Source organism: Callithrix jacchus, chromosome 5 (assembly GCF_049354715.1).
Source record: "Callithrix jacchus isolate 240 chromosome 5, calJac240_pri, whole genome shotgun sequence".
In the NCBI taxonomy this organism is placed as follows: Eukaryota; Metazoa; Chordata; class Mammalia; order Primates; family Cebidae; genus Callithrix; species Callithrix jacchus.
In genome coordinates, this window is record NC_133506.1 from 123,627,372 (window position 1) to 123,654,060 (window position 26,689).

The 26,689-nt window shown below is 40.9% G+C and overlaps 1 protein-coding gene across 33 annotated transcripts in view; it reads left to right on the plus strand.

Annotated features, from left to right (window-relative positions):
• Positions 1–26,689, plus strand: part of CEP112 (centrosomal protein 112) — a 705,692-nt gene that overhangs the window by 552,906 nt on the left and 126,097 nt on the right. For all 33 annotated transcript variants that reach the window (XR_008481664.2, XM_054256393.2, XM_078374481.1 and 30 more), the window contains one exon: positions 15,635–15,724. Coding sequence is in view for 32 of the 33 variants with exons in the window: in XM_054256393.2 (XP_054112368.1) it covers positions 15,635–15,724 (90 nt within the window). In the remaining variant the exon portion in view is untranslated. The remainder of the gene's footprint in view (positions 1–15,634; positions 15,725–26,689) is intronic.

Sequence of the window (26,689 nt, forward strand, 5' to 3'; positions counted from 1 at the left end):
CAAGCTGAAAGGCTGACTATAAAAACACCATCACGTGTATGCTTTGTTGTTGATAACTAACTGCAATCCAAGCTTTAATAACTTAGAAAGGAGTGGAAGAAACTTCAAAAGGTTGCATGATAAATGTTTTTGACAATGTGTCAGCTGAACATTAAACAGGATCTTTGTAAATCCTCTCATTCTAAGTGGTTTAAACGGAAAGTTTTAAACTTCTTCCTTCATAAGTATTGGTTCCAGATACCACAGAATCCTAAGGTTAAAAAAAGAAAAACACTTTATCTGACGTAAGTGATTTCCATCCATCATGTGAATGTGGAGGTAAGGGGCAGGCTCACCTGAGGACCTCCAGCTCTGCACCTTAAGTAGCATCTCTCATTGTCTAAGAAGGAGCCATTGGGCTGGACATGATGGTTTAAGCCTGTAGTCCCAGCACTTTGGGAAGACAAGATGGGCGGATCATGAGGTCAGGAGATTGAGACCATCCTGGCTGACATGGTGAAACCCATCTCTACCAAAAATATAAAAAATTAGCCAAACATGGCGGCATATGCCTATAGTCCCAGCTACTCAAGAGGCTGAGGCAGGATAATCACTTGAACCTAGGAAACAGAGGTTGCAGTGAGCCGAGATCGTGCCACTGCATTCCAGCCTGGGCAACAGAGCAAGACACCGTATCAAAAAAAAAAAAAAAAAAGGAGCCATTCTTCTATTGGAGTGGCTTCCTTAATGATCTGATATGACCATGTGCACACACAAAATTATCAAAATACCAGTGAATAGCTTAAAGTAGTAATACCCTAATGCCATTTTCCAGATTATCTCACAATGAGCATACTGTTGGCCCTCACATGGGCAAAATGAGGTCTAGTAGGACTGGGGAGTTGAAAGAAATGTTTGTGTGCATGTGTGTATTTTACACGTTTGTGAAGAGAAAATGTGTAAAAACAAGGGACGTTTCTTCCCATGTGTGTTTGTTTTCTAGCGCTGCTGTACCAAAGAACCAGAAAGTGGGTGGGTTGAAACCACAAGAAGCTACTATCTGACAGTTCTGGAGGCCGCAAGTGTGAAGTCAAGGTGTGGGCAGGGCTGCGCTCCCTCTGAAGGCTCTGGGGAGGAATCTTTCCTTGTCTCTTTCAGTTCCTGACGTTTCCCAGCAGTCCTTGTGTCCATGGCTTGTAGATGCATTGCTCCCATCTGTGGCTCTGTCGTCGCAGGGCCAACCTCTTCCTGTGCATCTCTTCTTGTGGAGATGCTTGTCATACTGGATTAAGAGCCCACTCTACTCTAGGATGGCCTCATCTGATTATGTCTGCAGGGACCCTATTTCCAAATAAGGCCACGTTCTGAGGTGCCGGGGGTTAGGGCTTCAACACATCTTTCTGGAGGATATAATTCAACCCATCACTTTGTGTAATATCCTGTGGTTTTGACACCACATTCTAATAGGGAAGCCATCAGAATCATTATGGCCATTGAGTCTGTGACACAAAAACTTCTTTCTTTTTGGTTTTTGTACATTTTAATTTATGAGATTAAAGACAAAATATCTTAATAGTAAATCCAGAGCACTTGGGGACACAGAAGGCTTTTGAAGGATGGAAATAATGACAGGAGAATGGCATTCTAGATATGATGAAGACAAGACCCACAGAGCTCACAGGGCAATGTGTGGAGCTGGGCCCATTGGTGGTAAAAAGTGGAAGCTGAGAGGCAGAGAGACCTGGGCCATTTCCTCTCTGCTAGACTTTGCAGCTGGGTAACTTCTAGAAGCCTTAGCTTTTTTGTTTTTTGAGACAGTGAGACTCTGTCACCCAGGCTGGAGGGCAGTGGTGTGATCTTGGCTCACTGCAACTTCCGCTGCCCGGGTTCAAGCAATTCTCTTGCCTCAGCCTCCCAAGTAGCTGGGATTACAGGTGCATACCACCACGCCCAGCTAATTTTTGTAGTTTTAGTAGAGATGGGGTTTCACCATGTTGGCCAGGCTGGTCTCGAGCTCCTGACCTTGTGATCCACCCACCTCAGCCTCCCAAAGTGCTGGGATTACAGGCTTGAGCCACCGCGCCAGGCTCTTAGCTCTTTCTTATAAGGTGAGGTTTCCGCCTCAGAGGGACATTGTGAAAGGAAGTAAAACCATTAAAGCCCCAGCACTATGCCGGCACGTTGCAGCCAGCATGACAGCTTTGAATTAGCTCAGTAATCCCCTCTTATGCACAGGGGTTACCTTCCCAGATCCCAGAGGTTGCTTGAAACTACAGATAGCAATGAACCTGATATATGACATGTTTTTCCTGTATATACATACTTATTGATATGATTTGGCTGTGTCCCTACCCAATCTCACGTTGAATTGTAATAATCCCCAAATGTCATGGGAGGGACCAGGTGGGAGGTAATTGAATCATGGGGCAAGTTTTTCCATTCTGTTCTTGTGATAGTGAATAAGTCTCACAAGATCTGATGGTTTTACAAAGGGCAGTTCCCCTGAACATGCTCTCTCTCTGCCTGCCTCCATGTAAGACAAGCATTTGCTCCTCATTCACCTTCTGCCATGATTGTGAGGCCTTCCCAGCCATGTGGAACTGAGTCCATTAAACCTCTTTCCTTTATGAGTTACCAAGTCTTGGGTGTCTCTTTATTAGCAGCATGATAATGGACTAATACATTTATTATGAAGTTTAATTGATAAATTAGGCACTATAAGAAATTAACAACAATAATAAAATAGAACAATTGCAACAATATGCTGTGATAAAAATTATGTGATCTCTCACTCTCTCTCCCCCCTCTCTCTTTCACAAAATATCTTATTATCTGTACTGTACTCACATCTTTTTAGACCATAGTTGACCATGAATAACTGAAACTGGAAAATAAAACCACAGATAAGTAGGGATTCTCATATATTGAGCGCAGTAAGAAAAAAGTCCAAATGGACACATGAAGCTAGTTAGGAAGGGATTCAGAGCCAAGGAAGGAATTTTAACCTTGACAGGATGAGAATGCAGGTTGCCAACCTTATCGTCCTCCAGCATGCCAGGATGCAGGAAGACACAACTGGGAAGAGTCTAGAAACCTGGTGTGCAGAAATCAGGACGTAGAGTGGAGTCATTTCAAATTGAAGTTAGGCCGGGTGTGGTGGCTTATGTCTGTAATCCCAGCACTGTGGGAGGCCAAGGCAGACGGATCACCTGAGATCAGGCATTCGAGACCAGCCTGGCCAACATGGGAAAACTCCATTTCTACTAAAAATACAAAAATTAGCCAGGCATGGTGGCAGGTGCCTGTAATCCCAGCTACCCAGGAGGCTGAGGCAGAAGAATTGCTTGAAGCTGGGAGATTGGAGGTTGCAGTGACAGAGCTGGGTGACAGAGGGAGACTCCGTCTCAAAAAAAAAAAAAAAATGCAGAAAAGAAGTTGAAGGAATGTGGGCAACTAACTAGAAGGGAGAATATAGAAAGAGGGCATTATAGATGATTGTGAGATTTAAAACCGGGAACTGGTTAATTGAATGAATAGCGGCGTCAGTGATCAGCAGGACAGTTGGAAGGGAAGCTGGTTGAGGGAGAAAATTGTGAGTTTGGTCTTGGACTTGCTAAGTTTGAGATGTTGGTGAGGCCACCATTTACATGTACACACGTAAGAGAGGCAGTTGGAGATGTCCAATTAGAGGACCTGTGAGATCCTGGGTGTGGAAGTGAGTGTAGGAGTCCTCACTGGGCCAGCCCTAGTTAGAGCTAGTGTTTCTGTTGCCCATCAGGCATGGAAAGCTGGATGTCATGATAGGTATTCAAACTCAGTGGCTCTAAAATGGAACTCACGACTGTCCCCAAAACTGTTCCTTCCATGATTTCTTTTTTGACACCATACTCTAGTGATTAAGACATTGGTATCATCATTCCTGGTGAATCTGTGTCATGCAGAAACTTCTTTTTCCCCTCCCTTTCTGTATATTTTAATCTACTGTGTTCTCTGTCTTTGTTAATGACAGCACCCAAGCCACCTGCACTGAAAGCCTCCTAGTCATTCTTTAAACCACCTTCTCACACCTGGCACGTTCGTTGTGCGACCAAGCCCTGAAGCCTGTCTTGTGGCTCTGCTGCCATCCCCACGCGTGCCTTCGCCTGGGCCTGTCATTTCTTGCCATTTCTTGTCCAAATCAGGCTCATCTCCCGCGCGGTATTACATGGCCTCCTAATGGTCTCCCGGCCATGACAGAGGGAACTGCTCAGACAGATTTTCTTGCATGTTTTGTTACAGAGTATGTAAAATTGTGCTTTTTTTATTCTTTTCATTTTTAGAGTTTCTAAAGCATTTCTCATTGACTGAAAATGTAATATCCTAAGCCTCATTCTGTATTCCTGGACTTTCTGCAAATCATCATAAAGTTTACAGGCGTATTTTTCTGGGTCTGGTTTTCTCCTGTGTACTGAGAGGGCTCTGTAGAAACTGATTCTTGCCTCTGTCCAGTCCCATAGATTCACCTGTGTCTTCCCAAGACTCTGTTAAGTGTCCCCAGCAGGTCTCCCTGCCACCATTTTCCATATTGTCACCTGAACGTTTATCCTATATTGTAAATCTGATCATCTTAGGCCTTTTTGTGGTTCCCATTCCTACAGGGTAAAATCTATAGTCCTCCTGGAACACAAGGCCCTTCTAAGCAACCCAGGCAGCCTCTCCTGGTTCAATGCCACCCCTCTGCTTGGCCATGCCTTCGGTGTAGCCAACATGCATTGCAGGTCTCAAATGCCATGCCTTTCCCTCTGCGATTGACTCTGCAGGGCCACCCTCCTGTCTTCCTGGCAAACTCCCCAGCTCCCATGTTACCTCCTCGAGGAAGTTCTCACTGTATAAACTTTCCCCAGCATGCATTGCTTTCCTCCTGTGTTCAGTCGCAATGCTTGCTAAGACTTCTTTTTAGCACTATTCATGTGGTATTTATAAGCTTGCCATACACATTAGATTAGATACTTCTTGAGAGTACTGTTTAGCACCATGTCTGGTACATGCTCTATGCCCAGATTATGGAAATACTCCCATTAACTTATGATATTAATTATCCAAAGGACACAGTGTATAGAAAGAAGACTAGAGAGATAAGAACCTAGTTTGGGAAGTGTCCACAAGTGAGAGTGAAGAGGAAGAGGAGAAGCAGAAAGCATGTGGGAAGGAGGAGGACAGCACGATGTGGTGGTATCAAAGGGAAGGATTTCTGGAAGGAGAGTGTTCTAATAGTGCCCAGTGGAACAGAGAGGTCCAGGAGAATGGAGCTGTGGAAAAGGCCACTGGATCGTCAGTAAGAGAATCACTGCTGACCTTGCAGAGAACAAGTCTCATAATGAGTTAGAAACCAAAATCAGGTTACTGATGAGGAAGGAGTGCACTAATGGGGGAGAAATAAGGGTACTGGAGAAATACTTGAGAAATGTAGCCATCAAAACAAAAACAGCCGGGCGCAGTGGTATGCCCCTGTAGTCCCAGCTACTTGGGAGGCTGATGTGAGAGAATCATTTGAGCCCAAGAGGTCCAGGCTGTAGGGTGCCATGATCATGCCTGTGAATAGTCACTGCACTCTGGCCTGGGCAGCATAGTGAGACCCCCATCTCTTAAAACAAGAAATGTGGCCAATTTCTTGAGAGGCAGATGGGTAAGGACAGCATGCCAGTGTAGACAATGAGAGGGTCTTAGCAGAAGGGAGAGAGCAAGAGTGATAAGCAGCTCTCTGGAACATGAACAAAGGGCACTGATAGATGTGTTATTATGAGAAAACAAGAAGGGAGGCCACTTCTGACATTTGAGGGAGCAGAGTGGGTAAAACTCAATTACTTTTCTCTAGGGACAGAATGAGTGAAAATGTATAAGGAGAAAAAAAAAATCTAAGAATTTTAGTGAGAGTACCCCAACTGTTTTAAATGAAAGGCAGTTTGATCTTTACATAGCTGATGTTACCAGTAAATGCTCATTGCCATAGTGTAAATAACACTTTTCCAAGCATTTCAGAGATCACTTAGCAAAGGTTGTTGCTTTTATGAGGTTCAGAACCTAAAATGAGAAAAAAGTTAGATAAATTCACAATAGGAAGAGACCTATCAATATGTTATCATATAGGGAATATAATGACAATGTGAAATAGTTTAATCTGTATTTGAAGTATTTCATGGAACAAACGAATCTTGACTTGAGTTTTCATGGAGGAGAAATTCACAGTTTGGTGGAGGGGATTGGAAATGATACTGCAGGCTCAGGGGATGGCATGTGTGAATGATTAGCCTTTGTAAGAAAGTTGAAATTTAAATGAATGCACAGAAGAGGGATGGTCTGTGAGGATTTAACAGTTTACACTCTGTTCTGCAGAGACTGAAGTCAAGTTCGAGTGCTTATCATCCTGGCCAGATAAGGAAATTCTTCTATGATCTTGCAAAATCCTAGCGGGGGTTCTTGAATTTGATCCTAGATTTCTTACCACCCAAGATAAGAACTTGTTCACAAGTGAAGCTGTCTAGAGCAACAAAAGGAGGGGAAATGTGTTTTGAATTTCCTGAGTAGAACTAGACTGGACCCTTTAAGAGGAGATGGTGGGTAATGTCAGGATGGTCTTTTGTGTGACTAGGAAAACATGAATGAGGTGCGTTAGGAGAGTCCGGCTTCCTTAGATCATCAAAGTCTTGAAATAACATGATTTCTTTCCCTGGAACCTCTGTTAAAACCAGGAAACATTAACTTTTTAAAAAGTGCATTTTTAGGACCTTTAAAGGAAGTCCTTTAGGAATTTTGAAGGACTGAAAATAGGTGAGAGAGAGAAGGAAAGAGAAAAAGTGAAAACTTTCTTACTTGAAGAATAACAAACAAGAAAGACTTGCTTTGTGTAGTGGCCACAGTATCTCTGCCTTTTATGTTGAATCAGTAGCCTAATGAGTACTATAGCAATAGCTCGGATGAAAGTGCAGTTTCTCATACATGTGGTTTGTCGCAACGACCACTGAAAAGTTTCCACCTGAAAGGAATTTTGCCTTATGTGAAGAGTAACATATGTAAAACCTCCAGAGATCTCTTTTCCTTCACATCAGTATCACAAAAGAGACAGAATTATCAGGGTGTTGTTTTTTTTTTTTTTTTAAGAAAAAAAGTAAGTGTTGCTTGGAATGTGAAAAAAAAAAAAAAAAAACAACTAAAAACCTGAACATAAACCACAGGGGAAAAAAATTATACAGTTGTGTTGTGAATACATTAATGGCCTCTGCAGTAGTAACTGTGGCTCTGGCTTTAGATCTGCAGCGAAACCTGTTTTCCATGACTGTAGAATCACTAATAAAACTTTTTTATGGTTTGTTATTCATCCTGGGTAAGTCTGAATGAAGAAATCACTTTAAAAGAAATCTTGAATGGCATTTCAGTTGAAGAAGACTAGTTACTTTTGTTAGTAGATTTAGCCTTTTTAAAAATAATAATAAAACAGAAACCATAGTGGCCTCTGTAAATAGCCTGTGAGACCACCCAGTAAAAATGTTGCACTGCCACTGTGTCACTTTCAGTGGCCCCAGATTTATCGCCCCTTGTGTGGATGGCAGGGCTTGATCTTCTTGCTTTGTCCTAGTCATTTACAACCTGATTTTTTTTTTATTAAGTCTGTAAATCTAACATGAAAATACAACTGAGATTTTATTGCTTTATTTGTATTTTACCTTAGCCTTCAGTTAGCAGTAGTAGAAAAACATTTACTGTTTCGGTGTCAATTTACATGTCAAAAGGAAACCTACTCATCAGAAATATTATCGGCCCAGTTAATAGACTGAATTGCAGTAATGCTGCTTAAACAAATTGTGGGCATTATTAAGACGGTAATTAAGGTTTCAATGAGAGCCACCCTTATTTCACCTTTATAATTAGTGTCTCTTCACTGTAGTCACAGCTCAGGCATCCCGCCTGTTTGAAGGATCAAGCCGCCAGGGGAAGAGAGGTTTATGTCAAGATTTTATAACTTAACTAATATTTTATGACATACATTTAAAAATCATCTTACATGTTTTAAATGGAAAACAGACCATTACCATAAAAAAATAAACACTGAATTTGATTGTATGTAAATTACACCTCAATAAAAATAGAAATAGGCCTTCCCTTTCTAGTTATCTTCTCCTTCAGTCAAAATATGCACATCCTACCCCCTGATCTCTGCATTCTGTATTTAAAACATTCACAGGGAAATCCTCCTGCATCCCTCCGACCCACTGAATGACGAATGAATCATCTGTTTTCTCCAAAGTAGGACAGTAAATTCAAGCCTCATGAAGGAAAGGATATGATGACTTCATTTTTTGAAGTGAGACTTTTTTTTTCTTCTTTCAGTTTTTTGACTTTTTATTATGGAAACTTAAACATACACAAAAGTAGGGAGAAGAGTACACAGAACCACCATCTACCCATCACCCCGCTTTAGCAGTTTTCAGCAGTTTGCCAGGGTGATTTCTGTTTTTCTCTTCTTGTTAAAACTCAGCTATGCAGAGCTTGCAGCTCGCAAGGCCCCCTCTGCGTTTCACCCAGGGGAGGTTCATCTGCTTCCTTGTTTCATGGCCACAGACTGTACCCAAAGCCCTTAAGATCCACAACTCTACTGACCCCAGTTTTATATTTATATAGGGTAAAACTTTAGTATACACTCTTTTTGTTTACATATGGTTCAATCTAGTTTCTTTTATATAACAGATCACTATAGCATTCAAGAGTCCCCCTTCCCAGACATGTGGGTGAACCTATGGACAGAACCAAGGAAAGCATCCATTTGCCCTCTGCCCTTCGTGTAGGGCAGGCCCAGAAAAAATGTGTCCATTGGCCTCATGATGATTTGCGACAAGGCCAGACACTACTAGCATTTCACCAAGATTTGACAACACAGAATGAGGCAGAATATGTGTCAAACACATTAAATTTCAACTCAGAGAGAACTGCTTTGAAACTCTCTTAAAGGGGGCAAGACCATGACTCTACAAGCCGCATAACAGAAAATATGTAAACGAATGTGTCTCTGGAGCTCACTCTGCTAGGACAGTGTTTCCAGGACCACTGACTCTGAAGGGTGACTTTTATACTGTTGATAATTCTGTCTTGATTCCCAAGTGGATTTTTCCAAATTTCTCAAATGGAGTTTTGATAAAGGTGGGAAAGTAGAGCTTGAAATTGTATTCTCTGGTAGGAACTCAGAGTACTGATATTCTGGGTTAAAAGCTGAAGACTAATTTATATGCTTAGACACCCTGTTGGGAAAAGGGTAGTACGGTAACAGCTTTTGGGTGCTGGAATGGAGCTGACTAAGAGGTAGGTCAAAGGCGAGGTCAGAAACCTCTAGAAAGATGTCTGGTCTTGCTACAATACTATGTCTGAAAGCCTCTCTCTGTTATATACTTTGTGTGCTGGGAACATTTTAAAAATATTTTTTAGCATTGTGACATAGTATTTCTCTCTTCCAATAAAGTTTTCCTTTATGAAATAACCTTTTAGCCACTTTATGATTGAAATGAACTTGTGTTTCATTTATTCATTATGAAAAGGCATGTGTCTGTCTCACTTTGTGATTGTTTAATTGACTCAGAACTGTAAGAGAAAACTTTGGTTTTTAACAAGACTATACATAATTCCTTAATGTGTGGTTTTACAAGTTAAGGAGTGGCTTGTGCTGAACTATGTTCATACATTTTATTATAATAGCATTGAGTAGTATACTCTTTTTCCCCCAAACTCACAGAAAAGTTGTATACTGTCACAGGTGCCATTCAGTGGGCACATTCGCTACCAGGTCGTTTTCCTCACCCTGAAGAGCCCATTACCATGTTCAATTTTTTACACTTTAATTTGCTCTCATTATTTTCGGATTTTAAACAAACCAATCAAATTATCCTACAGCGCTCTCCCTTTTAAAGAGTGCGCTATGTGCTCATTGTTCTTGTAGAGCTTATTATGTCATTTACATTTTTCTTCTGGAAAGTGTCATTCTTTCTTCCCAGCACAAAGCACTCTGAAAGTCAGGAGCCGCAACTTCCCACAGCCAGCTGACTTACATGGTATTTAAAGGCAGATTTAATTGGGAGAAAAGAACTGTCTTTTCAGTAATGGTGCCAGTTAACACAGCACAGCTAAGAGAGGAGGGACAATTCTGCAGAATAAACAGTTTAGCTGTTCATGGTGGGTTTTGTTTTATATTTTTGACCCAGTGTTAGAGATTCTATTATTTCATTATCTTGGGCTTTTCTCAGGAAAAAAACTAAAAGTTGTGGTTGTGTGGTGTGTGTGTGTGTATGAAATGTCCAATGTGAAGGTTTTTTAATAAAGAAGCCACAACTGAAAGTCCCTAGTTGTGCTTATCAAGCAATTGTGGTCATTTGCACGTAGTCCTTAGGTCAGATTCTGAGGTTGGAGCTCTAATAACGTAATAATTTTTTTAGGATATAAAACCAGGCCCAGCTGCCAAGATAAACTGTCATTTTCCTTTCATGTAGTACATTTTAATGTTTTTGAAAGTGAAATATTATTTGGTGACTTTTCAATTTTTTTAACTTATTTTTAATAGATAACAAAAGTCGTTTCTAAGCACAACTGCTTTCTTTGGTTATCTTTAGAAAGATCACATTTTACATCTTTATGAAGAAATTTTTAAAGTGTGCCTTTTTGAAAAGCAAATGTAATTTGAATTCCATCTTAATATTGATAAAATATGATCGACTTCATAGTCTGTTCAGTATGTGAAGTATGGAACGAGGATCAGATCTAATTATGTTACCCTGCCTTCTTTGGAAGTTTCTTTCGGCTAGATTTCCATAATATGTCATGCTAACTTCCCCTCAGTTGCCTCCTGCCTATCTGGACTTTGACCAGCATTCTTGGCCTCCCTCTCCTCCTCTGCCTGAGTGTGGGCATCACCCAAAGGGCAGGTTTTAGAGCCTCTTCTACGCCTCTGTCTGAGATCATGCCTTCAGACCCACTGAGCAATGTGATCTGCGAGCTGGGGGTCCTAGCGAGCGCTGGCTGCTGTAACAACATCCCTCGGACAGGGTGGCTTCTAAACAGAAAAGTTTATTTCCCACAGCTCATGAAGCTGGGACAGCCAAGATCAAAGCACCAGCAGATTCAGCATCTGGGGAGAACCTGCCCGATTCCTGGTTCATTGACATCCATCTTTGTGCCATGTCCTCCCATGGTAGAAGGGGCCAGGGACCTCACTCAGAGCTTTGAGAAGGGCAACAGTCCCATTTACGAAGACATTCCCTCCCAGAGGTCCTGCTTCCTAATAACCTTGGAGGTTAAGATTTCAACATCTAAATTTTGAGGGGCACAAGTATTCAGACTCTAACAATAGTTTCTCCTGAAAATCCTGCCAGTACCTTCAACCCAGCATGTCCGAAACCACACTGCCCCACCGCTTCCGACCTATGATTAGCCAGAATTCACTGTTCTCTGGTCATTCCGTCTCAAAGCCTTGTGGTGTCTGAGTCCCTCTTTTTCCCAACCCCTGTCAATGGTTCTGCCACATCCCTCCCCTTCTCTGTACTCACCGCCCTCTTTCCAGACCTTGTTGTCTTCTCCCCTCACTTCTGTAGCATCCTCTTTTTTTTAATCCCTTGACTTCACTGCGTTGAATTATTTCCTCAAAATTCAAGAGAAGAACACAACTGGGCTTGAATAGGGCCAAATGCTTCTGTCGAAAAAGGAAGAAAGTTAGTTTCTGGCTTTGGCATTTGGGAGGTGACAAGTGACTGGTATGAAAATTGACTCAGGAAAGCAGTGGGGACAGGGGGCAGGTGTAACGGGGTATGCAGAGAATGGGGGAGGACGTGGGATGCTGAGCATGGCACCCTCAGGGTTCTGCAGGTGAAGGCAAGGAGGGAGAGAAGCCAGGAGGTGGGGAATAGGGCTTTGTTGAAGACAAGGGACAGGCATGCCATCTTTCTTTTCTGTGAAATAAAATTAAAAGAAAAACAATTAGAGGAGTATTTTTTATTGTAGCAGAAACCAGATAATATATTATCAATTATTATCATTATGATATGTGTGTGTATGATCAGAGATAGATAGAAATATTTGGAGGATATATTTGTATATTTTGTATCTGATGACACATAATAACCTTTGGTTAAATGTCCCATATGCAGGACAGTCAGAAGCCCTGATAATTGAAGTAAATGTCTTTAGGGAGTAGAGTTCAGATGTTTATGAGTTCCATTCACACATATGAATTCAGTGTCACTTGCGTACCAGGCGTTGAGCTGGCTTAGCACTGGGCTTACAGAGATGAAGACGGGAGAGCCCTGAGCTGCAGTTGCATACAGACAGTTGCATGCCACCCAGACATGTAAGTTATTTCTCTTAAACATTAGATGGATAAAAGCCCAGAGAAGTCCATACTTATCTTGATAGAGATCAGGGCAATTACATCATTGAACAGAGTAGGTGCGGTAGGAACTCCCAGGCAAAGAAAAGAGAAAATCAATACTGAGCGGGAAAGAGGCAGCATGGAGTAGCACAAATGTATTGAATTTGAAGTTACAGAAACGTGTTAAAATTCCAGTCCAGTGCCTTACTGCCAACCACGTGGACTTAAGCAAGGTGGTTAACTGCATGGAGCCTCAATTACATTCTCCCTAACGTAGATTAAATAATACTGGGTGCACAAAATTTTCATAAGGTTGGAAAATAAAATCCACTCTGTGAATGATAGCTCCTGTTGTTAATGCTGGTAATGACATCTGCATGGCACACCAAGACCTCCTGCAGTGCACTGTGGCCAGAGACCAAGCCGGTTGATAAAGGTCCTTGTATACCATACTAAGGAGTGAGAGCTGCCTCTCAGGGAAGGCTGGAGTGTTGTTTAAGCATTTCATTCAGGGAGCAACATAATCAGATTTAGGTTTAAGAAGATCACTCTGTCAGTGGTGTGAGGATGGATTAGAGAGCAGGAAAAAGTGGGGGCCAAAAAGATGGATAAATATTCTTCCCAATTCAGTAATCATTACTTTCCCCAATTATGCCATAAGAGAAGCTGATGAGATCCTTCACATTGGTAGCTATGAAAGTGGGGCGGGGGGCTGGCAGAAGGCTACCTCATCAACAAGCACAGGAACAATTGCATTTATCTTTTTGGAAATAGAACATAGTAACAGAATTATAGAGAATTCAAGAATGGAGAGATTTCCAAGCTCATTCTCAGACCCAGTTGAGTTGTAGATTCATAATCAAGTCTAATATTAAAAAGACCCTAAAGCATGCAAGCTCATTCACAAACCATTTCACTTTTTAAGTTAGTTCTTAGCCTGGAGTTCCTTCACAGATGGGCTTTGGGTAATCTGTGAACACCCTACAGTGAGAGGCAAAATCATAAAACTATGGTTTTTCTCCTTCTAGGAAGTGTCTACGTAGCTTTCATCAAATGCTCAAAGGAGTCTAGAACCTCCCAAAAGGTTAAGAACCACTGTTTATCTGGACATGAAAAAGACTGGCATTGCATTGAAGGAATTGTTAATGGCCATAACTTAGCCATTGTGTCTGAACTCCAGTATCTCCACCTGGATGTGTAATAGGCATTTCACACTTAACCCATCTGAGGCTGAGCTCCAGCTCCTCTCCCGCAAGACCTGCCCTGTCTCTGTGAATGCCAACTGGAGTCTTCTAGATGCTCAGACCAGAATCCTTGGGGTCTTGTTTTTCCCTCTCTCTGCTTCCACTCCCTGAGGGCCATCATCTCTATTTCAAACCTGGACCTGACCCTTCCTTCATCAGCTGGTACCACCTGGCCCCGTTCTCCATCTTCCCTTTCCCAGTGTTGCAGTGGCCTCTGCCCTGCTCCCTGCCTCTGCCTTGCCCCTCAGTCTGCTCCTCAGACAGCAATGAAAGCAGCACCTGCTCCCCACCCCCCAGCATCTTCCCATCTACCTCTGGGCAAAATCTAAAGCCTTTGACCTGCGAGACTCCACTGATCTGACGTGACTTGAACCCTGTTATGCCCTTGACCTCACTGCTGCTTCTTTGCTCAGTCTCAACACTGACCTTATGGCTTCCACAAGCACACCACCTTGGAGTCATTCCACATGTGGTGGCCACTGCTTGGAAGGCTCTTCCTATGGAAATTTACATGTGATTTGCTCTTTCTTGTCCTTTAGGTCTTTGCCCTGTTAGGCCTTCTTGGACCATCTGTTTAAAATTGCAGTCCCCCCTTTCTCACGTCACTCCACAATGTCCCCTTCCCTGCTTTATTTTTCTTCTGTCCTCATCACTGATATATAACACACTTACTATTTGCTTATTGTCTACCTCCACCCCCTTATAATCTAAGCATGTGAATACAAGGATTTTTTTTGAAACAGTGTCTCATTCTGTCACCCAGACTGGAGTGCTGTGGCATGCTCATAGCCCACTTCAGCATCAAACTCCTGGGCTCAAGTGATCCTCCTGCCTCAGCACCCTGAGTAGCTGGGACCACAGGTTTGCACATCACATCCAGCTAATTAAACAAAAAAAAAAAAAATTGTAGAAATGGTCTTGCTGTGTTGTTCAGGCTGGTCTTGAATTCCTAGCTTCAAGTGATCCTCCTGCCTTCGCCTTTGAAAGTGTTGGTATTGCAGATGTGAACCACCGTGCTTGACCAGAGATTTGTCAGTTTTCTTCACTGCTATGTCTAGAGTACCTATTGCAATTCTTGACATAGAGCAGGAACTCACTAATATTGGCTGGATGAATTGAATTTTGTGAATTTAGCACCTTTGCTATTACCACCCTAGGCATTCTGCTCACTGTAACTTTCCATGTAGTATTTCTATAATGACACTGGATTGTTTGAATGGACAATCCAATGTCATTATAGAAATAGTACATAGAAACTTTTTTTTTTTAATTTTAAAACACCAACTTTATTTAAATACTATCCCCCATCTGTACATTAAGAAATAAGCAGAATAGAAGCAAATGTTTTATTCTTCAAGGGCAGTAAAACAATGATACACTAGAAAAAAAGTCTAGTTACCTCTTAACATAGTAACTGATTCAGTGATAATTATTGGTCTTTGTGGTTTCTGTTTCACATATTAACCTGAATTCTATTTCAAACAGCTACTTGGCAACTGAAAGAGTTCACCTCTGTCCATTTCTTATAAGTTCCACAAATTCCATACCATCCTCTCTGACTTTATAAAAAAATTCCTTTAAGACTACTATAATTTACTCAAATTATCATAATATAATTTTGAAAAATGTTATGCTGGTCAGATACTAGAATCCCAACCTGTCGCAATGATATTCAGAGTATAAGTGTACCTTGCAGGTGTCCTGAGTCATTTTGATTACAATAGTGTTATGCTTTATTACATACACTTTATTACACGCTTGTGGTTCTGTGCTGGAAATACAAGATACTTTAATATATGATTGACATCTGCTAATTTGTCTATTTTATAACTTTGGAATTTTTTATACTAGGTATTCTTAAGGCAGAAAACATCTTAGCCTGACACACACAATTCATATTGTTTGCCTGAATGCTTTGGAACAAGAGTAATAAACTAGAGATCTGAGGCCTTTTTAGTGCCAGTTCATGGGGTAAAACTATTTTTTCAAGTATCCTAATTATTAATGATATTTTTATTTTATACCACTTCAGGTTTTACAAGATGAACTAGAAAACCGCTCTAACCAGGTGCGATGTGCAGAGAAAAAATTACAACACAGAGAACTGGAGTCACAGGAACAGGTACCCTCTCCTTTCCTAGTTGACTCTCTTGTTTACTTTCTCTAGGTCAAGAAGTGTGTGCGGCTGGGTGCGGTGGCTCATGCCTGTAATCCCAGAACTTTGGGAGCCAAGGTGGGTGGATCACCTGTGGTCAGGAGTTTGACACAAGCCTGGCCAACATGGCAAAACCCCACCTCTACTGAAAATACAAAAACTAACTGGGTGTGGTAGTATTCATCTGTAATCCCAGCTTCTTGGGAGGCTGAGACAGGAGAATCACTTGAACCCGGGATACAGAGATTGTAGTGAGCTGAGATCTCACCTCCAGCCTGAGTGACAAAAGCAAAACTCAATCTCAAAAACAAAAACAAAACAGCAAATAAGTGTATGCATACCTGTTTCAGCTAAGATGCTTTGGGTGCAAGTAATAGACTATCCCACCCATGGTTGACATAAAAAATAAAGCAGTTTATTATAAAATAAGAAGTTCACAAGTAGTTTAGGCTCTGGCCATGCATCTCTGCATTCTCATGGCTCTGCCTCCAGTGCTGGCCTCATTCTAGAAGCAACTTCAAGATGGCTGCAGCAGTGCCAGGTGTCCTGCCTAGATCTGCACTATCCAGAGGCAGAAAGGGGCTGCCAATTTCTAGGGTCTCCTTCTAATGAGTAAGGAAATCTTTCCTGGGAACTACCCCTTCCCTCTTCATGTCATTAGCCAAAGAAGATCACATGGTCAGCCTGACATGCCCAATCACTGGCAAAAGAACTGAGTAGACTAGCCTAGACCAATCAGGATCCACCTGCTGGTGATGAAACTGGGAGAAGAAGGAAAACCAGAACAAAAAGAAGGGGAAATGGAGTATTGAATGTGCAGCCAACAGTGTTTCCTATGTCATTGTTCCAAAATAAATGGATATTATTTTGCTTAAGAGGCATAAAATCATGTTTTCTTTTGAATTTTAGTTTTCTCCTCTTTCTTTTCAAAATAAATGTAATATAACCCAGAATAGTATGGCTATGACAATAGCTAATGACCTATTTTATTTTTAAATGACAGCATTATTTTCACCCAGCTCTTCTGGTTGTAATAAATTACACTTAGTGATAATTTTGACAATTTAAAGTAAAAAGTCAACATGTATTAATAGAGACCATGAGTCTTGATGAAACCCTTTATAAATGCATGGTCCTCAGCCATTGAGTATAGCATTGCTAATATTGATCTAAGTGCCACCAATCCATTATGTACAGAAACAGTCATAGGAATTGACAGATGTTTATACTTTGGTTGTAAAACTCAGTACAGGAATATTGACATATTAGATTAGCTCATTCTGACCTTGGGGGAAGGGTAAACACAAAACTAAGGCTAATAAGGAAGATTTTTTTTTTCTTTTTTAATCTCTGGAGATGTTTACAAACAGGATCCCACGGTAGAGGATTGTACAAAATGATGGAAGTAAGCACTTAATGGATGCTGACTATTAATGCCTGCTGAATTGACTTGCCCTCCTATAATTCCATGTCATGTGTGTATCACATATATATGTACATATCACATATATAAGATATGCATAAATATACATACATACATATACATTTTATATGTATGTATAAACCTGGGATACAGAGATTGCAGTGAGCTGAGAGCTCACCATTGCACTCCAGCCTGAGTAACAAGAGCAAAACTCCATCTCAAAAACAAAAACAACAACAAAAAGTGTATGCACACCTGTTTCAGTTATGTGCAAGTGACAGACTATCCCACCCGTGGTTGACATAAAAAATAAAGCAGTTTATTACGTCACAAAACAAGAAGTTCACAAGTAGTGTGGGCTCTGGCTGTGTATCTCTGATTAAATTCATTAAATTTCATTAAAATCATTAATAAATTCATTAAATGAACTAGTATATATGACATTTCTTGTATTTCTTATACAGTGTTTGTACAAGAAATGTTACACATACTAGTTCATTTAATTTTATAGACATTTTTATACAGTGTCTATGTAATACAGCCAACAATAGGACAACAAAATAGAATAATACTAAAATAAAAAATTAGTAACAACTAGGCCAGGCACAGTGGCTCACGCCTGTAATCCCAGCACTTTGGGAGGCCGAGGCAAGCAGATCACTTGAGGTCAGGAGTTCGAGAACAGCCTGGCCAACATGGCAAAACCCTGTCTCTACTAAAAATATAAAATTAGCCAGATGTGGTGGCAGGCACCTTAGTACTAGCTATTCAGGAGGCTGAGGCAGGAGAATCACTTGAACCAGGGAGGTGGAGGCTACAGTTAGCCAAGATCATGCCACTGCACTCCAGCCTGGGAGACAGAGCAAAACTCCATTTCAAAAAAAAATTAATATTAACTATACCTTATCAAATGCTGACAAGATGACAAACACTGTACAAAAAATGTTACACATACTAGTTCATTTAATTTTCACAATAGCTACATAAGATCAGTATTATCTGCATTTTGCGACTAGCAGACTAACATCCAGGGTGATTGAATAACTCATCCAAGGTCACACAGTAGTAGAGGAGTATTCAGATCCAGGTTTATCTGAACTCCAAACTTTTGCTCCTTTCATGACAATTTTCAAGTTACATATCTAGCTAATACAAAAGAAAAACTGGACAGCAATGAAAGATGAAGTAAACTTTTTTTTTTAAGACGGAGTTTCACTCTTGTTGCCCAGGCTGAAGTGCAATGGCACGATCTTGGCTCACCATAACCTCTGCCTCCTGGGTTCAAGCAATTCTCCTGCCTCAGCCTCCCGAGTAGCTGGGATAACAGACATGTACTACCACGCCCAGCTAATTTTTTGTATTTTTAGTAGAGACAAGGTTTCTCCATGTTGGTCAGGCTGGTGTCAAACTCCCAACCCCAGGTGATTCACCTGCCTTGGACTCCCAAAGTGCTTGGGACTAGAGGAATGAGCCACCACACCTGGCCAAGGAATTAAACTTATTAAGAATGGCAGCAAAGCAGACATTGTGTTTCTGATACGTGGCACAGGAGCCAATGCCATTGACTTTTCATGGGCAGAGAAAAGCAACAAGCAAAGGAAACACAAGCACAGCAGACTTGGCCATCACGTACCAAGTCAAGGAGATGAAAATGCCTCCTCAGTTGGGAGCATGGATTGGTTCTAGTCAAATCAGCAGGTCTAATTGTCACTGAAGGTCAACTGAGCCCCATCCTCTGTGGATGACGATTGTAACTGAAAGAAGGAGAAAAGACAAGCTTCTTAAAGGCAGGAAAAGATGCTCCCTGGAGGACTGGGGCTTCTCTAGTTTGTGGTAAAATATGACTTAAGGTAAAACTTTTGTTGACATCAACTTAATTCATGGCAAAACTTCACACAGAAAATTCCATAATATATTGAGAGTAGGGAAATTAAGAAATCCCAAATGAACAATAGAGGAGGATTCAGGAACTACTTTCAGTCTTTTTTAATTGACTTCTTTTTGATCATCAAAGTTGCTTTCATCTTTGTAGTGACAATAGCTTTTTAGAATATTTCTTACACTAATTCCTGATATCTTCTATTAGGCTACAGTTTACTAAAGAAATGTCAGGAAATACCCATGGGTAAAGCTGAATATTTCATAATCTTTGCAACCATGAGATATTGGGTTCTTTCCACAAGGTCCTAGGGTATAGCAGGAAAAAAAAAAGCCAGTTGTTTCAATGAAACTGAACAATAAATAATAGACATTTAATAAATACTGTTCATCTATATTAATTTAACTTAATCTTTTATCTAAATTTGACCTATATCCCCCTTTAAATTTGTGACACTAACAGAAGTAGTCAAAAATAATTAGAATTATTGTCATAGATACTTTTTAGGATCTGCTTATATATGACTTTACTAAGGATATCTAAAATGTTGAAATTGTTACATGATGAATTTATTTTTTGTTGTTCATCAAAGCAACTTCAGTAACAGTAGCTAGTCACACATCAGCCAATAAAACAACTAAAATGTTTGAAACAGCCACTTAGGACTATCTTTCTCTTTCTTTTCAAGCAAATATTACTATCCTGACACTAGTTGCATTAGGAATCAAAATTGAAACTGGCAGAATTACAAAAAACAATTTCCTAAGCTGCTTTTTTTAACTTGCTTGCTTTAAAAAAAAAGTTTAAATGGCTTCTGGTTTTCATTTAAGAAAAATTTCTGTGTTTTGATTCTATAAAAACAAAAAATGAATGAGGCATTTTAAAAGTTATGTTTTTAATTAAAAACAAAAAGCTGCTTCTCATCAGGTCTTGATGGGTGGTATCTGTGCTGCCCAGCACTTGCCTTGGTGCCGTCAACTCTCTCCTCTGTCCCCTCACACGGACAGGTCAGCACACAGAGTCCCCAGGAAGCTGTGCTCATTGCGAGGCACAAAGGGTCAATTTGCTCCTTGGGCAGATTCAAGGGAAGTAACACAAATAGAATCAGAAAATAAATTTCTAAGTCAGCTTTACAAAAACGTGACCTTTTCTCTAATCAATAAACAGTAATTTAAAATCGCCATTATTTTCATTCATACGAGGAGGTAATAATTTCTAATTCCAGGTATAAACTTAGCAAGAACCCCATAATTTCATCAAAGAAGGGGAGATCAGAGCTTGAGTCAGACTTCTTCATTGTGCAAGGAAACTGAGTCATCAGGAAGGATGTGACTTCTGTAATGTACAACACAGTAGTGGCAGAGCCAGGGTAGGTCTGCAAGTTGTCTGCTCACTCCCAGAATATTATTTTCCACTGTGTTAAACACTCTGTAAAGTGGATATATGCCATCTGTCACTCGGGTGCAGGTATAGATTAAAACATTATGGGTAAAACTAAAATTCAGTTAGTTTCATTATCCACGATGGGGAGCAAACAATGTTTCATTATTCACAATGGGACTAGATCATTGGGTCTGATAAATTATAGAAAAGAAAAGGAAGAAAATACATAGTCTAAAAGTTTACTTGTTATTCTTACCATGGTGTAGAGCATGTATTTATCAAAAAGACACCAAACAATGTCAGATTCTAACATACCACTATGTGGATATTAACATACACAGAGCAAAACCCCTGCTTTCAAATCTTGAAATTTGAAAGTGTAAATGGCTTTAATTACATTGATCACTCAGTTTCCTGATTATTTTATTAAACAAATTAGTGAGAAATAAACAATACTTTAGAGATGTTCTAATAAATAAAATACAATGCTGAGTGTTTCACGGGAGACTCAGCCTTTTTTTACTCAGTATTTTATTCTTTTAACAGGTGTATTTTGCTAAACAGTGTTATGTCTGAAAAGAAACAAATATGAATAAGTTATAGATTTTGCCCTCAAGGAGTTTACAGTCTGACAGAGTAAATGGGATATGTATCAAAGTATATGGGATACCTATAAAATGTAGACCCCAGGCACGGAATGGAAGTTGGTTCTTTTTCTAAATGGCTTGGAGGCTCAGAATCACAGTATGCAGAAAGAACACAAGCACTGGTCCTTCCTTTCATCTTCCCTAATGCTATGGGAAGGAAGGGGAGGATCTTTAACCAGGAAGAGGTTAGGGTAGCGCTGCCTAGGCAGTATGTGGCACTTGCTAATTTGGAGCTGTTTCTAGAGTTTGCAGCCCCCAGGGGAACTGAGTCCTTCCAAAGCTGGTCAGAAGGGATCAGCATTCTGCCAGCCTTCTCTTGAAGGTACCTGGCCTTACCTTGTCTTGCTGTCTTGGGCTGCCCCTGGGGTTTTCTTTGGTTTTGTGCTCAGTACTTTTTTGCAGCCAGCTGGTTTAGTTCTAAGTCTCATCTGGTTTTCCAAGCGTTAAAGGTGTGGACTATGCAGGCACATGTGACTCATAAATTATTTTAAAATAGCTAAAAGTCACATTTTAACATTTCAGTCACAGCTTTGCAGCAACCAACTTCATATTTAAGGCCTAGACACATCAACTAATTTAGGAGAGACACTAGTGACCAAAGACAGTCTCCATGGTATTCGTGTTTGTTTAGGGGTTGCAGGGTGAGGAAAGAGGTTCCCTCTTGGGTTGGAGGGTTCCAGAGACCCTCACCAAGGCACAGGGAAAGCAAACAGAAGAGGCTTCATGGACTGTCATGATCTAGTGGGAAAAGCACTGCTGGTTCTCAATCCACCTTTGTCAGTACTAACCATGTGATCATGGGTAAGTCACTCAACCTTTCTGGATATTGGCTTCCTAATCAGTAAAATGTTAGTAAAATATCTTTACACAGAGTTCTTGGGAACATCAAAACAAGATACAGTGTGTAAAACTACTTTAAAAACTATAACATATCACAGAGATGCAATGCATGTGATTATCGTTATTTGGAGAGAAGAAGGGAACACCTGGGCTGGGCATTAACAGAGAGGAAGGACATTCTAGTTACAGGGCAGTGTGAGGGGCAGAACACACTGAGTGTTCAAGGGATGTTGAGTACCATCTTGGCCAGAAGGTGTGATATCAGTGAAGAGGAAAACAAGACCAGAAAGTTAGTTTTGTTCATGTCGTCCATTAAAAAAAGGGACTGGAAAGTTAGTTTTGTTCATTTCACCCATTTAAAAAAAAGGGAAGAGGGATCCTTTGTTACTATCTACTTATTTATTTATTTATTTATTTAGAGGCCAAGTCTTGCTCTGTCACCCAGGCTGGAGTGCAATCTCAGCTCACTGCAACCTCTGCCTCCCGAGTTTAAGCAATTCTCCTGCTCAGTCTTCCTAGCAGCTGGGACTACAGGTGCACACCACCACACCAAGCTAATTTTTGTATTTTTAGTACACATGGGGTTTCACCATGTTGACCAGGCTGGTCTTAAACTCTTGACCTTGTGATCCACCCACCTTGGCCTCCCTAAGTGCTGGGATTACAGGCGTGAGCCACCGTGCCCGGCCACTGAGTCTACTTTTTACTGAGTGCTGCGGTATGTGTCAGGACCACCAGCCAATTCTGGATAGAATGCTGAGGAGTTCAGTCATTTGCTAGAAAACAGTTGTCAGCAAAGGAGGTCTTTTTCTTTGCTGGGGAGTGCTAGGTGACTGACGTTATATTTTACAAGCATTAGTCCAGCAGGGAAGATGAACAAGAAATGAAAGGAGACCAATTCAGAGGTTATGGAACTGAAATTCACATACTGGTCACAAGAGAAATATGGAAGGCTTGAACTGGATACTGTCAAAAGGAGTAGAAAGAAGGGAGTGAATGTGAAGATGCATTTAAAGGAAAAATTCAGGCTGGGCGTGGTGACTCACGCCTGTAATCCCAGCACTTTGGGAGGCAAAGGCAAGCAGACTGCTTGAGCCCAGTGTTCCAGACCAGCCTGGCCAACATGGCCAAAGCCCGTGTCTTAAAAAAAAAAAAGCAAAATTATTAGCCAGGTGTGGTGATGTGTACCTGTAGTCCTAGCTTCTCAGGAGGCTAAGGTGGGAGGATCCCTTGAGCCAGGGAGGCAGAGGTTGCAGTGTACCAAGATTGTACCACTGTACTCCAGCCTGGGCTACCGAGGGAGATCCTGTCTCAAAAAAATAAAAATTTTTTTAAAGTAAAAATTCACAGAATACAGAGATGTAGAAAGTGGAAGACAGGAATGTGTTGAAAATAATCCCGTGTTTTTAAACTGATAAGCTGGTGTATAGTGGGCAATGACCCTGTCATTTTTTTAGATGTTGCATCCTAGATGCTAGCAGGAGGACCTTCATTTGGAGACATTTATTGAAAATCTGAATCCAAAAGTCAAGAAGAAGCCCTAGGCTCCTTGTAAACGTGTCAGAGTCATCTTGATGCGGATATAGCAGAAACCCAGAACGTTGGATATTATTGACAAGGAAGAGCATAGAGGGATATAAGAGGCCCATGAGCAGATTAATAGGCAGGACCACAGTCAAGGGACCAGAGAAAGTAGAGGAGCATGCAAAGGGGATTGAAAAGGAATGGGCAGGAAGAGCAGAGCCAGGAGAATGTAAAGCCAGGAAAACCAGAGAGTGTCCTGCTAGACATTACATACGCCCCTTATGGCAAGCACCCGATCTGTCATCTTCATGACATCCACCAGCACTTGTTGAATTGAATCGCTCTGTAAGGGCTTTGCTTTCCCAAGCCCCCATCCTCAAAACAGCCCTGACCTCCTGATGTCCCATTTTTATCTGTCTGTGCCCTTGCAGCACTTTCTGTGGCCCCCTGATATGGTTAGGCTTTGTGTCCCCACCTAAATCTCATCTTGAGTTGCAATCCCCTGGTGTTGAGGGAGAGACCTGGTAGGAGGTGATTGGATCATGGGGGGCAGTTTCCCCCGTGCTGTTCTTGTGTTAGTGAGTTCTCAAGAGAGCCCATAGTTTTATAAGGGGCCCTTTCCCTTTCTCTCTCTCACTCACTCTGCCTCCTGCGGCCTCATGAAGAAGGTGCCTGCTTCCCCTTCTGCCACGGTTTTAAGTTTTCTGAGGCCCCCACGCCATGCAGAACTGTGAGTCAATAAACCTCCTCTGTTTACAAATTGCCCAGTCTTGGGTATATCTTTATAGCAGTGTGAGAAAGGACTAAAATGCCCCACCCCCACCCGTTAAAGCTTTTTCCATCAAACTCCCTCAGTAGATAATGTATTCTGAGGGTCGGACCTGAGCTGGGACTATGTCATGTTTATTCTTGTATACCAGCATTTAGCCCAGCTGAGGCCCAATGGTACTCGGTGAATTAATGGGAGGAGGAAAGAAGGGATGGAAAGAGGGAGAGAGAAGGTGATAGATGGAGAGAAGGAGGGAGGAAGAATTAGCAGCATCACAGGCCACAGAGACTTTGAGGACAAAGAGTTCCAAAAGCTTCTGAACTTGGGTACCGATCGCAGGCTCTTGATACTGGGCCTCCTAAACATACTCGAAGTGACATTTTCTTAGTGTATTGTTGTCTAGACTTTTTAAAAAACAAATATTAAATATATTCTTCTGTCATTTTCATCTGGGGTGATCATTTCATCTGGTAAGATCATTCATGGCTTTTCTGGACCCTCAGCTATTCCTCAGACATTATAGAACCAAAAGGGTTCACAGGTCAGGGAAAGATGAAGAGAAGGCAAAATGCCAGTGGCTTCCCCATGTGGCCCACCTTTCTGCTGTCCTCTAAAACAAGACAGATTTTCCTTTCAAATCTCTCCTAAGAAGGCCAAAGCAGAAAAGACACCAAAAAGTCCTTTATTTTTCTCTACAGATGAACTTAGCATTCTGCTGATTCCTTCCTAGGTCTCTGGGTTTTTAAAGAAGAAAACTTGGTCCCATTAGTACAAGTAGCTTTCAGGTAATATTAGACGTCTCTAGAAGCACCTTAGCTCCTTCTGCCTATTATACCATTACAACTAGTATCATTTGTATTCCCAAAGAGTTTATTTGCCTCCCACAATGCCCAGTGATCTATCTGGGAGTAGCATGGATATTAGGAGAACCAAAATCAATCAATGTAAAGCTTTCAGTGGATAGCACTGCTTATCTTTAAACCACTTCAGTCATCATCAGGGGTAACCAACAAATCTATGGAGTCACAGACAGCCTTAAAGAAGATGCTACAGAGATAGAAAATCAATTGTGCAATAATTGTGACAATTGTTAAAAAGAATTGGTCTTTTACAGATTCCCAAGCCTTTAATTTCCATTTTCCATAAAGGATTTTAAAACTTCACAGTCTTCGCTGCTGTTGGCTAACTCATCTGCAGTGAAGTCTATTTAAAAATACTAACAACTCAAAGCTATGTTTTATCCCAAAGCACATTATGAAAACAGGAATTGCAACAGAAATGTAATTCAAAGACTCTTATTGACTTTTCATGTTTAATGGTTATTATTCTGGTTTATTTTGAGTAATTTTAATAACCACAGTTTATTGACAAAATTCAGACTAAGTCTTTTGTTCCCATGCCAACAAAATACATTTGTTCCCAGACAGCTGGTATGATGCATCATTCTAAGACTTGCTATGAGAGATAGAACCACATTTAATTTTGGCCACATGTTATTCTCAGTGACAGTTTGAATATTTGCCTCTGTTTTCTGGGAGGGGGCTGTAAAAAAAAAAACCTTGAACCACAGTGTCAAGGACATTAGTATTTTTATTAAATACACATCTTATGAAACTATCTTATAAATCAGTTATTCTAAGGGATTTTGGTGACAAAGCAAGTGAAACACTTATACCCAAAACCCTCACTAAAAAACAGATACAATGATTGCAATACCATTTTTAAAGGCTCACTTAAAGCACTCTTCTGGTGTGAACGTGCTCTGTTTCATCTTTGCTTTCTTGAGAATCTCTTTGTTTTTAGCCTCACTGGGCTGTCTGTGCTGGGGGAGGAGAGAAGCGGCGGGATCCCCTATGTGCTTCCTGCATGTTTTTAATCCTGTGCTTTGCTGACATATCAAATCCACGTGTCAGCAAAGCATCGACTGCATCGCTGCAGCTGTTTTTCCATAAAGCATTTTCTACATTGCTGAAGTGGCTCTTTGTCCCTACGGTGAATACTGAGGGGTGATGAAGACCAGGGGGAGGGCCACAGGATCACACAGGGCTCTGACCTGGGACTGAAGGGTTCAAAGCCAGGCTGGGCCTGCCTCAGGGGTGGGTCTCATCTTCTATTCTTAGAATGCAGTAATCTTGTGGTATATTCTCATTTCTTTCAGTTTAATTTTTAAGACAGTTTTGGCTTTAATTTTAGTTTTATTAAAAATTATGTTTTTGATCAAAACACATGAGTTACTCCAAACAAGCAAATTTGGAGGCTTTTAAAGAATAACAGAAAAAATCTTAAAACCAAGATGTGTTCTATCACCTTTTAAAATTGGTGGACAAGCAGAATTATCAAGCATTAACCTAGGTGATGAAATATAGTTTCCCAGGAAGATAAAAAGGAATAGAGGTGTTCTATCAAGGCTTCCTGTTGTGACAGCTGCTAAGCACTGAATTCATAGAGTTCAGTGAACAGGTGGAAG